The sequence below is a fragment of the Somniosus microcephalus genome, chromosome 9, assembly GCF_052327205.1.
Source record: "Somniosus microcephalus isolate GS21.2 chromosome 9, FLI_Smic_1.0, whole genome shotgun sequence".
Classification (NCBI taxonomy): Eukaryota; Metazoa; Chordata; class Chondrichthyes; order Squaliformes; family Somniosidae; genus Somniosus; species Somniosus microcephalus.
Genome location: NC_140995.1, coordinates 229,702,209 through 229,715,381, shown reverse-complemented (window position 1 = coordinate 229,715,381; position 13,173 = coordinate 229,702,209). Strand labels below are relative to the sequence as shown.

The 13,173-nt window shown below is 48.8% G+C and overlaps 1 protein-coding gene across 1 annotated transcript in view; it reads left to right on the top strand.

The window, feature by feature from the left end:
* Window positions 1–13,173, top strand: part of LOC147113105 (mechanosensitive cation channel TMEM63B-like) — a 67,040-nt gene that overhangs the window by 50,680 nt on the left and 3,187 nt on the right. The window contains 8 exon segments of the mRNA XM_085997978.1: window positions 17–123; window positions 1,842–1,928; window positions 3,357–3,422; window positions 4,262–4,424; window positions 7,992–8,097; window positions 9,802–9,969; window positions 11,749–11,861; window positions 12,849–12,911. Coding sequence (XP_085854104.1) covers window positions 17–123; window positions 1,842–1,928; window positions 3,357–3,422; window positions 4,262–4,424; window positions 7,992–8,097; window positions 9,802–9,969; window positions 11,749–11,861; window positions 12,849–12,911 — 873 coding nt within the window.

The following is a 13,173-nucleotide window of genomic DNA, read 5'->3' as shown; positions in this document are numbered from 1 at the left end:
TTGTCTTCAAACGCAGAATCCTGTCATCAGCCAGTTCTTCCCCACTCTCCTGCTGTGGGCGTTCACCTCTCTCCTGCCTATAATAGTCCACTACTCAACCATCTTTGAGGGTCACTGGACAAGGTAAGGAATCTGGAATCATGTATTTATATTTGTAACAGTAGCTCTCCTTTTCAATGTATTTTCTCTTCCTTTTGGAAAAAAAGTTATGTAAACATTTTCCCCTGTTTTATTCCCCCCCCCCCCGCTCTCCTGAAGGCGTTGACTTGTTGCTGGGGTAGAGTCCATGGTTGACCATCCATTGGTCCCTTGCCCACGTGGTTAATCATCATAGGTCAGCCTTAAGAATGAAGCTAGGTTTTTCTGACCCTTGCCCCCAGGACACACCCATTTTTCCAGGTGCAAAGATCAGGAAGACATGGGGCTAAAAATTGACTACTTTTAGCGCCCCGGAAAAAATAGCCCCCCCGCGACGGAAATTGGGTGGTAGCGCTCCAAGAGGAGCGCTACTGGAAGCGCCCCGTATCCCTCTTGGAGCGCTGCGAGGGAATATTGCGCGCTACATGCCATAGTATTGCAGGCCGTCCTCCCCTTAAAGGGGAGGGGCCTTGCGCATCGCGACCCGGGGCCCAGCTGGGCCCCCGGAGAGCGGGAGTGTTGGCATAAGAGCCCGGCACTCCAAGTGCCAAGCTCTTGGAGCGCAGCCAGCACTCTGCCGGCGGGGCGGTTCATGAGGCCGGGGATGGGAGCGTAGGCCACCCTGCACCTTGACTTTAAATAGCGCCTTCCCGGCCGCAGGTAGGTCCCCTTGACCCCGTCGGTCATAGTGTCCGGCAGTAAGTCAGGGGGCGCGCCTGAAGATCGCGGCCGTGGCGTGCTGCGTATGGCGATGACGTCCTCGCCGGCAGCGTAGTGGCGTGGGGCGCTACCGGTTACCGCCGCCGCGCCCGGGCGCTAGTTGCTAACCCCGAGGCCGAGTCTAGGCGTGGGGCTCCGGCTCATGGTCAGCGTCTCCTGCTAACCCCAAGGCCTACTCTAGGCGTGGGGCTCCGGCTCCTGGTCAGTGTCTCCTGCTAACCCTGAGGCCTAGTCTAGGCGTGGGGCTCCGGCTCATGGTCAGCGTCTCCTGCTAACCCCAAGGCCTACTCTAGGCGTGGGGCTCCGGCTCATGGTCAGTGTCTCCTGCTAACCCCGAGGCCTACTCTAGGCGTGGGGCTCCGGCTCATGGTCAGTGTCTCCTGCTAACCCCGAGGCCTAGTCTAGGTGTGGGGCTCCGGCTCATGGTCAGTGTCTCCTGCTAACCCTGGGGCCTAGTCTAGGCGTGGGGCTCCGGCTCATGGTCAGTGTCTCCTGCTAACCCCGGGGCCTAGTCTAGGCGTGGGGCTCTGGCTCATGGTCAGTGTCTCCTGCTAACCCTGGGGCCTAGTCTAGGCGTGGGGCTCCGGCTCATGGTCAGTGTCTCCTGCTAACCCTGGGGCCTACTCTAGGCGTGGGGCTCCGGCTCATGGTCAGTGTCTCCTGCTAACCCTGGGGCCTGGCCCAGGTGTGGGGCTCTGGCTCATGGTCAGTGTCTCCTGCTAACCCCAAGGCCTAGTCTAGGCGTGGGGCTCCGGCTCATGGTCAGTGTCTCCTGCTAACCCCGGGGCCTAGTCCAGGTGTGGGGCTCCGGCTCATGGTCAGTGTCTCCTGCTAACCCCAAGGCCTACTCTAGGCGTGGGGCTCCGGCTCATGGTCAGTGTCTCCTGCTAACCCTGGGGCCTAGTCCAGGTGTGGGACTTTTCAGGGATTCGCTCATTTTCTGAAATTGTCTATCCATCTTTTGAAATTCTCGTTCCCCACAGGTCTGCGGAAAACCGTGTCATAATGCACAAACTCTACATTTTCCTCATTATAATGGTGCTGATACTGCCATCACTGGGCCTCACAAGGTAAGGACTCTGTCAACTCTGAGCACCAAAGATAACTTTAAAAAAAAAAAAAAAAAAAAATTCTCTGCATATGGACAATGCTGGCAAGGCAAGCATTTGTTGTCTGCCCCTAGTTGCCCTGAACAGTTTGATACAACTGAGTTGCCACCAGAGGGCAGTTAGGAGTCGACCATGTTGGTGTGGGACTTGAGTCCCATATTGGCCAGACGAAGGACGGCAGGTTTCCATCCCTAAAGGACATTAGTGAACCAGTTATGTTTTTACGACAATTTGACAGTTTCGTGGTCACATTTACTGATACCAGGTTTTTTATTTCCAGATTTAAAAAAATACTAAACTCAAATTCTCTGTCCTATTTGCCTACTTAATAAAGTAGTTTATTGCATGCGAAGGGATGTTTGTGAGAGACATGAAAAGGTGCTACAGTGTAATCAAAATATTCTTCTCCATTTCCCCCTTGCCTCCTTTCTAAAAATTGGTCTACTGCTTCTTCCCCACATCAGCCCTGTTGGTGACCCTGCTTTGGGTCACCTCTGAATTCATTTATGATGTCAGCCATGGTTCAGTTGGTAGCACTCTCGCCTCTGAGGCAGAAGGTCATGGGTACAAGTCCCACTCCAGAGACTTGAGCACATAATCTAGGCTGACACTGCCAGTGCAGTACTGATTGAGTGCTGCACTGTTGGAGGTGCCGTCTTTCGGATGAGACAATAAACTGAGGGCCCGTCTGTCCTCTCAGGTGGATGTAAAAGATCCCATGGCATTATTTTGAAGAACAGGGGAGTTCTCCCCAGTGTCCTGGGCCAATGTTTATCCCCCAACCAACATCACTAAAACAGATGATTATCTCAGAACATTTATCTCATTGCTGTTTGCGGGAGCTTGCTGTGCACAAATTGGCTGCCACGTTTCCTACATTACAACAGTGACTACACTTCAAAAAGTATTTCATTGGCTGTGAAGCACTTTTGGATGTCCTGAGGTTGTGAAATGCAAGTTCTTTCTTTATTTTATCTTGCCTTTCATCCCCCAGTATTCTAACTCTCCTGATCTACTATCCAACTGTGTTCTAAACACCAGGTCTGTGGCTGCCTGGTAAATGACTCCCAATACTCTCAACCTTTTGTGTGAAGGAGCTCCAACTAATATCTGATCGAGATTGATTTCTCATTAGTGTATATTTCTGACCCCTGGTCGTATTATCATGTCTTATTGTAATCGCCAGGATTTACTTTAAACCATTTAGCACTTTATAAACTTCAGTGAAGTCTCCCATTAACTCTTCTCTCTGGGCTGATACGAATTGAGTCCTTTTTAAAATTTCCCTCCTGGCTCGATCCGCTCAAACTTTTATTTATTCTGTACCATCGCATGACATAACTGTGTCTTAACTGAGTCACTCCCTGTGCCTCTCTCTTTTTGTTACAGTGTAGATGTCTTCTTTCGCTGGCTGTTTGACAAGAGTTTTCTGGAGATGGCCAAGATGAGATTTGAGTGAGTATCGTGCTCTTGAGGCTGTCCACATGGAGCAGGAATTAGGGATCCACTTTGAAAGGGATGGGTTTATGGGGCAGGTGTGTGTGATGGGTTTGAGTAGGTTCAGGGGGCGGAGTAGGGAGAGTTTAAAGGATGGATAATTGGGTAGGGCCTGTTTGAGACATGTTTTTTTTTGGAGGGGGCAATCTGTAAGGGGATGGGTTTGTTTGTGGTGTGTGTATACGGGATGGATGAGGCATGGGTTAATGTGTGTCTGTGCTTGCGTGAGAGTTGTGTGTATATGAAGGGTGAATTAATGGGAAATATGAGGGATGGGTTTATGGGGTGTGTGAGTAGGTTTATGAGGGGTGAGTTTGGTAAATGGGTGGGGCATGTTTGAGACATGGTTTTATGGGGGGGGGGGATGTGTAAGGACTGCGAATCACAGTGATGTGTAAGGGATGAGTTTACGTGTGGTGTGTGTACATGGGATGGATGAAGCAAGGGTTGATGTGTGCATGCATGATCTGTGTCTATGAAGGATGAGTTTATGGGAAATGTATGAGGGATGGGTTTCTGATGGGGATGTACACGAGAGAACTTATCTATGGTGGGGGGAGGGTGAAATGCCTGAAGCGTGGGTTTCTGGGTGGGGTGCTCTTCCGGAGTGACTAGTTTGTTTGGCCCCACCAGTGGCCGCTAGAAACAGCACCCCAACAAACACAGCGTTTGCATGAGATGATGTTGTTTAAAACTCAAGCAGCACCGATAATGGTTGCCGCTGTTGGTGGAGCTCAGACACAGGGCAGGTTGACTGTCGCTCTCCACTAGATGCTGCCGTCTTATTTTGTTTCCAGGTGTGTGTTTCTCCCTGATCAGGGCGCCTTCTTTGTGAACTACGTCATCGCATCCGCCTTCATTGGGAACTCGATGGCTCTCCTGCGTCTCCCCAGCCTGCTGCTCTACACCATCAGGATGCTGATGGCCAAATCGGCAGCAGAGAGAAAAGTCGTCAAAGAGGTGGGTCCTGGTCCGCTGTGTGGGGTTGCCAGTGAGCAGGCTTCATTCTGTAAGCCACAGTTTTTATGTGGAACGCGGGAACAGAGGAACAGGAGTAAGCCATTCAGCCCCTCGAGCCGAGAAATCCAGAGCACAGGGTGTGGGGGTGGGTCACCCTCCTCCTCGCAACCACACGGGGAGTTCACGTGCTGGTCGGCCCTATCACTTGTCCAATATCTCGTACCTGCACCGTGGACCAATGTTCCCTCTTTTTTTTCATGCACGGTCCCTTTATCTGGCTGCGCAGCCCATTCAAATTTTCGTGTATGCGTGGTTTCTTCCATGTAGAAGCCGGTGAGCGGCCTGTGCGGGACCTCCGGACCACTGCGCGGCCCCGCAGTTTAGCGGGAACATTGCCGTGGACCATTTTCAGCCTTGGCAGCTGGGCTTGAGGATAACTTCTGAGGCTCTCAAAGTTTTCAGAATTTTGTGTCAGCCTATTCTGATGCTCCCCTTTTAATAGACTCCCATCCCCTTGAAATTTCTCTTGCGTGTGTTCCCTGTACCTGTCTGAACCTGCAGCTAAACTAATGAAAATAGAATGAAAACTGGGCATTGTACATGGGTAGTTGTGAGTCTGTCTAAAACCCATCCATGCCTATTCTGGTGTAATCTTCACCAAAATTGGGATATCAAGGCTCTCAAATCATCGTCAAAGCACTCTTGGGTACAGTAAAGAAAAAAACACGTATTTATATAGTGTTTCATGTCTCTCAGAACATATCATACAAATAAATCACTTTGAAGGGCAGTGACTTATGCAGGTGAATGCAGCATCCAATTTGCACACAGCAAGGTCCCAAAAACTAGATAAATAGTTAATCTAGTTATGATGTTGGTTGGAGGAATGTTGGACAGGATACCTGGAGATCTTCCTGAATAGAGCCGTGGCATCCTTTAAAAACCACCTTGGTTTAAGTCTCATTCAAAGGACGCCATCTCCCTCCGTACTGCAGTGCCAGCTTAGATAATATGCTTAAATCTTGGAGTGGGCCTCACAGGTTGTTCCGCCAACAGAGCCAAGCTGACACTTGTATAGAGTGGTTAGATGGAGAATAAAGCTCCTTCTTCTCGACCCTTTGTCTGCCTCAGCCCCAACCTCACACTGCACTCTCTACGCTGCCCTGTGCCCTCTGGGAGTGAGGTTGACAACTTGTGCTGAATTAGTGGCCGTTTTGTGCTGTAGGAATTGGATTGATCGTGTCCAGACCCATCTCGCATTGCTCACTCACAACCCACAGAGGACGCTTTCATCTCCTCTGTCTGGGATGGATTTGAACTCTGGTCGCAGAGGTGAGAAGTTGGGTTCTAACCCAATGAATTCGATGCATTTAAGGGGAAGCTAGATAAGTACGAGGGAGAAAGGAATAGAAGGCTCTGTTGATAGGGTGAGATGAAGTAGGGTGGGAGGAGGCTCTTGTGGAGCATAAATAGACCAGTTGGCCCAATTGGCCTGTTTCTTTGCTGTAAGTCATCGATGTAACTCACTGCTCCACACATCCCTTCAACAAGGTACTTTAATCACGCCACCTACAATTCTAACCTAAACACAGAGACTTAATACATCTGGAAACTGCATTAAAGTAGTATTTGGTTTGCTGAGGATTCAGTCCCTGATGTGGGATTGGCTGGCCATGGTAAAAGCCATGAGTAAAAGCCAAATTGGATTCCTGCCAAACTATAGAACATCAGATCATATCCTCACCCTACAAACCCCAATTGACAAACACGTTCATCAAAACAAAAGAGAAATCTACGCATGCTTTATAGATTTCCAGAAGGCTTTCGATTCCATCTGGCACGACGGTTTATTCCTGAAACTTATCGAAAGCGGGATAGGGGGAAAAACATGAGGTAATTAAATCAATGTATACAAACAATAAATGTGCAGTTAAAATTGGAGACAAACAAACAAAATACTTCCCACAGGGGCGGGGGGTGACGCAGGGCTCGCCCATCTCACCGACACTCTTTAATATTTACATAAATGAATTGGCAAAACTACTTGAACAATCTACAGCACCCGGCCTCACCCTATATGAATCCAAGGTTAAATTCCTCCTCTATGCAGATGACCTGGTTCTGCTGTCACCAACTAAGGAGGGTCTACAGCAGAACCTGGATCTGCTGGAGTCGTTCTGCCAGACCTGGGCCCTGACAATAAATCCCCAAAAAACCAAAGTCCTTGTGTTCCAGCAAAGATCCAGACATCAGGGACCCAAAATAAATTTCACACTAGGAACAACCAAAATTGAACAAACCACTAACTACACATACTTGGGCTTAAAAATCAGTTCTACGGGAAATTTCCATCTGGCTGTGAATGAACTGAAAGAGAAAGCAAGAAGGGCTTTCTATGCCATTAAAAAATCAATCCAAATAGAAATCCCAATTAGCATTTGGCTCAAAATTTTCAAATCAGTAATTGAACCAATTGCACTCTATGGCAGTGAGGTGTGGGGACCGCTAACACAACAAGAATTTGCAAAATGGGACAAACACCCAATTGAGATCCTACATGCAGAATTCTGTAAAAGTATCCTCCGGACTCAAAGGAGAACCATAAACAATGCATGCAGGGCAGAACTAGGCCAATATCCATTAATAATCACTATCCACAAAAGAGCCACCAAATTTTGGAAACACCTAGAAATGAACAACCCCCAATGCTATCATTACGAAGCCCTGAAATGCCAAGAGAGGACCATAAAGAAGAATACCCTCAGTCAACTAGTCCTGGGACTCAGTGAAGTCACTACTAACAATAACCAGCCCCAGGACAGTGACAGCGTAACACAAAGAATTCGACCCAACACAATCGTCACTAAGCAAAAGGAAAAATATCTGTCATATTGGGCAGAAACAACAAAAACCCAAAGCAAACTCAATTGCTACTTGGCCCTAAACAGACAATACAACATGGCTGATTACCTGACCAGGGTAAAGGATAGCAAACTGAGAAAAACCTTGACAATGTACAGACTTAGTGAACATAGCCTGGCGATCGAAAAAGGTAGACACAGGCAGACCCAGCTACCAAGAGAGGACAGGATATGCTCTCACTGCAGTCAGGGAATGGTGGAGACAGAGATGCACTTCCTCACAGCTTGTAGAAAATATCAGGGCATAAGGGAGAATTTCTACCCAAAATTCACAAAAATATGCCCGGAATTCAGAAATTTGAATGACGACCAAAAACTCCCATACCTACTAGGGGAAGAGAAAAATTGCGTAACACTAGCGGCACACTATGTTACAGCTTGCCATAAACAGAGGGACAACCACTAAATATAAGAAAAGAGTATATACAAATTATATGAATGTATATTTATACACTCAGGGATATATCTGTTTATACGCTGTATGGATAGATCTGTACTTTTGTGTACAACCATGAATGTTTTTCGATGCTTTGGCAACATAAGATGTACCTTGTCATGCCAATAAAGCGATTTGAATTGAATTGAATGGATGAGGTGTGAGTAACGTCACTTGAGAGTCATTGATGTACATTTCATTGTCTTTTAGCGTCAAGCATACGAGTTTGAGTTTGGAGTGAATTATGCATGGATGCTGTGTATCTTCACGGTGGTGGTAGCTTACAGCATCACCTGTCCCATCATTGTTCCCTTCGGTAAGGACTATCTGACTGTTCTATGCAAATAATTCATTCTTCACTGCAGTTGACCTCCATTTCCCTGAAAGAAAACAATTAAAGAATTTGCATTTCTATAATGTATCATGTATTTTACAACCATAGGGCATCTCGAAGAGCTTCATGGCCAATGAAGCACTTGTGAAATGTTGTAACATAGGACATGGCAGTCAATTTGCACACAGCAAGCTCCCACAAACACAGATAAAATGACTAGATAATCTATTCTAGTGATATTGGTTGAGGGATAAATGTTGGTCAGGACACCAGGCAGAATTCCCCTGCTCCTGTTCGAAATAGGGCCACGAGACCGTTTACATTCACCTGAGAGAGCAGACAGGGCCTCGGTTTAACATCTCTTCTGAAAGGCGGCACCTCCGACAGTGCAGTGGAGCTCCCACAGTACTGCACTGGGGTGTCAGCATGGATTATCTTTTCAAGTCTCTGGAGGGGGGGCTCGAGCCCATGACCTCCGACTCCAGGGCGTGAGTGTAACAGCTGAGTCACTGCGTTCACATTCCTGGACTAGACAGGAAGAGGAATGCAAAAGAATCCGCCAGGTTTCCCACTCGTGGTCACTATCCAGTGACCGTATTGGAAAGTGTAATCACACGGGGGTTTGGCCTTCTCCCTAATATCCTCTCCCACACCATGTGTGTGTGCAAAATACTGCAACCCGCTCCCCTGGCGGATCTCTTGTTAAATGGTGGCAGGCGCGGAACTAGTCTATTTAAACTAGGAAGATCCCAGGATCAATCCCTGCTCTCGGGTGGGCTGCAGTTGCCCTTAGTGATCTGGATCCGGGTAGGGTGGGAAAGAAGAAGTCGGGCATGGTTCAGATTTGTGTTTGCAATCCAGTGATCCCTGCTGGAAAGTGTCTGTGTGTGAGCGTGTGCTGTGGGGGTCGATTGGGCTTATACTCGCTGGAGTTTAGAAGAATGAGAGGGGATCTCACTGAAACTTATAAAATTCCAACAGGACTAGCCAGATTAGATGCAGGAAGGATGTTCCTGATGGCGGGGGAGTCCAGAACCAGGGGTCACAGTCTAAAGATAAGGGGTAAGCCATTTAGGACAGAGATGAGGGGGAATTTCTTCACCCAGAGAGTGGTGAACCTGTGGAATTCTCTACCACAGAAGGCAGTAGAGGCCAATTCATTAAATATATTCAAGAAGGAGTTAGATATATTTCTTAAGGCTAAAGGGATCAAGGGATATGGGGAGAAGGCAGGGATAGGGTACCGAGTTTGGATGATCAGCCATGATCTCATTGAATGGCGGAGCAGGCACGAGGGGCCGAATGGCCTACTCCTGCTCCGATCTTCTATGTTTCTAGGTGTGCGGCTGGGTATATGTGTGTGAGTGCTGTATGTGTGGGGGTGTCAGCTGAGGACGAGTTTAGACTCTGCTATAATGCCCCCACGGTTAAATATGCTGCTGACCTGCACTGTCTCAGCTTATAGTTGAAGAACGTCTGCTTGGGTAAAGTACTGGAAAGTGGAATTGCCGATGGCCAGAGTTGGCAGAAAAGTGGGGTGGGGGGGCAGAGAAAACGCTAAGTTCCTGAGTGAGTTCATCCTTGGGGCTACCCAGGGGAGAGTCGGTGGCTGAGGGCTGTGCCGTTCTGTGTCTGGTAAGATTGCTGGTGTTTTGGCTTTGTCCTAGTTTTCCCTTTGAACCGTAGGCCTGATCTACATACTGCTGAAGCATCTGGTGGACAGGTACAACCTGTACTATGCCTACCTGCCCGCCAAACTCAACCGGAGGATGCACGCTGCCGTCGTCCACCAGGCTGTGGCCGCGCCTATCATCTGCCTCTTCTGGCTTCTGTTCTTCTCCGTGCTGCGAGGAGGTAAGTCGTTTCTTCTCTCGTCTGGCAACCCAGCGGCCTCTCGTGCCATACCCTCGCACGGACTGTCCCAAAAACACTGAGCTACACTCTTCCCTGATGTGCCCTTTGACCCCAGTGTAGCAGGAATGATGGTACAGTAGACCTGCCATTCCATAAAGCTGCGGGTATGTGATGTACAACTGACAATTAAAAAAAAAAAAATTATTGGTTCACAGATCTCACTGATCGCAAAATACCGTAGTCCCATGCCTTTCCATTTGTCACACCTGCAAAGGAACGTGTTCAATTTTCCACTGCACCAGTAACATTTATTTACTGCTCCAACTCAGTGCTGGACTGAGAGCAGCCACCTTGGTACTCGTACTTTTCCTTTTATTGCCCCTACGTTCCCCTCTCCCGAACGTGCTCTTTACTGGGGCACGGTTCCACGGAGGCAGGTGACCTCGCCCAAGTGGGCATTCTTCGTGTGTGAGGGTGAGCTGCTCAACTACAGAGGGCATCGCAGCTGATCCAGTCCTCACCGGACACGTGTCCACTTTTCAGCAAATGGGGATGCGGGGAAAGAGAGGTGGGTGGTGGTGGGGTCACTGGATGGATGGATGAACTGAGATGGGCCGATTTGGACCATCCTCATTCGTCCATATCTTGTGATCTAGAATGGACACTGGAAAAGGAAAAAAGGTCAGGCTTAGCTGTGATGTCTTTCATGACCGAACAGCCTGCCAACACCTGGATTGACGTGTGAAGAATGGTCACTTAGGTGAGGTACCGGAGGATGACCTGTGCCAATGGAATCCTACCCCAGCAGAATAAGCTTTGTCAAGGGGAGACAAAGTCTGTGGGGTGATGATTGTAACTTAACCAATGTGGCAGGCAACTGACATGATCAGATCTGCCCGGCTGAGTTTAGTTTTTTGGGGAATCGGGCAGGGGGGCTAGGTAAAAATTACCGTTTCCCCGCCATCACCCCCGGACTGGAGCTCACAGAATTGTAGCTGTCAATATCCTCGCCCACCCCCAGTTCCTCATTGGTTGCTTCATTATGTTTGTCGATCCTCCCGAATTCCTTCTTGGTTGTTAGCATAACTAAGACCCCCTATTTCCACCTCCGTAACATCGCCCATCTCGGCCCTTGCCTCAGCTCATCCGCTGCTGAAACCCTCATCCATGCCTTTGTTACCTCTAGACTTGACCATTCCAACGCGCTCCTGGCTGGCCTCCCACATTCTACCCTACGTAAACTTGAGGTCATCCAAAACTCGGCTGCCCGTGTCCTAACTCGCACCAAGTCCCGTTCACCCATCACCCCTGTGCTCACTGACCTACATTGGTACCCGGTTAAGCAGCACCTCGATTTCAAAATTCTCATCCTTCTTTTCAAATCCCTCCATGGCCTTGCCCCTCCCTAGTTTTGTAATTTCCCCCCCCCCCGCCATCTTCAGCATCCCAGATTATAATCGCTCCACCATTGGTGGCCGTGCCTTCTGTTGCCGAGGCCCTAAGCTCTGGAATTCCCTGCCTAAATCTCTCCGCCTCTACTTCTCTTGCCTCCTTTAAGACGCTCCTTAAAACCTACCGCTGACCAAGCTTTTGGTCACCTGCCCTAATTTCTCCTCGTGTCTCATAACGCTCCTGTGAAGCGCCTTGGGACGTTTTACTACATTAAAGGTGCTATATAAATACAAGTTGTTATGTGATGTTTGTAGACCCTCTTTCCCCCTCTCCACGCGGCTCTGTTGGTCTCTTACTGATTTACTCTCCTCTCTGCCTCCCGTTTAGGATTGTCTGCACCAACGTCCATCTTCACCTTCACCGTGCTGATGCTCACCATCGTCGTCTGCATCTTTTTCAACTGCTTCGGGTACTTCAAGTACTTCGCCGTTAACATGATGGTAAGTGAAGGAACGTCCCCCGCACACTAAGGTCGCCAACCTTCAGTGCGATCCTACCGCGGCGTTCCCACAAAACTCAGCTGTGCTTCAGCCTCTGGGTCTGGGCTCTGGTGGAAGCTGCTTCTGTGCGCGAGTCAACCCAGGTGCATAGGGAGTCCCCTCTGACTTACTGGAATTCTCCATCTGGCTGCCTGGATCACACGAGATGGTAAAATTCCAAGCCCCCCCTCTGCGTGCTGGAATTAACAGAAGGCAGGCAGGCGGGCGCTACGATAGGCCCGAGGCACTTGGCCTAAGGAAAGGAAAAAAAAAAAAAAAAATCGGATGTGGGGTCCACGCTCCTGATCACAGCCGGTGATGCCGACTGGAGAGTGGAGTATTGGGTGTGGACGTGAGTGGGTTGTACTGCAATGCATCCTCCTGTACCTCACACTCCATACCAATGGGTGGATCCTGCAGCCTGTTGTCAGGAACAAAGGTAAGTTGATGTCACCCATTAGATGTCCCCACTCCTGCCTCCGACATCTGTGCACGCACAAGAGGCAGGTGCACGGCCTTTTATACTGGTGGAAATGGGCCATGCTGAAGTAGCAGAGGAGGATCGACTAGCTATGGCCAAGGCGGCGGATGATTTTTTTTGTTGAGGCTTTCAGCCAGCTACGGCCATAAGTTTCTGTCCACCACAACATACATATTCCTGCTCTACCTTCACACCACCCCCATCCCGCATCTCAACTGTACAGTGCTGTACTGCACACACGCATGATTTACCAAAGATTTATTCACATGGGCACTCACTGCTGTTTTTAATATTAGTATTCCAGGATCCTTGTGGCATAGGCAGTGGGAAGGGTTGTGGGGCCTGAAACCAGACTCCAGGCACACTTGTTTGACAAGACCACAGTTGTAAATACAATGTGGCGCTGATCTGAGACTTACTGCTGGTGAACAGCGACTGATTGGAGTGACTACCCTTTGCCCCCTCAGGCTATGAATTTGACAACTGAAGAGACTGAAGCAGAAACGACAGCCCCTGCCTGGCGATCAGAAGTAAGTAACACAACAGCGAGTATTTAACCCACACAAGTGACTGGTGGATATGTACAGGCTAGAGAGACTTTTTTGCAATGACCAGGGGTAAGATGGGGGAGGGGGAGAAACAACATCATCTTCACCAGTCTACTGCCTTTTTGGCTAAATGGTTGGATCGCTCTTGTCGTATTAAAAATATAAGATACACATTATTATTAAATAGACACTGTCCATGAATCTTTCTTGGGACTGCAGTGCCACTGTGTTGTCAGGCCTTGTT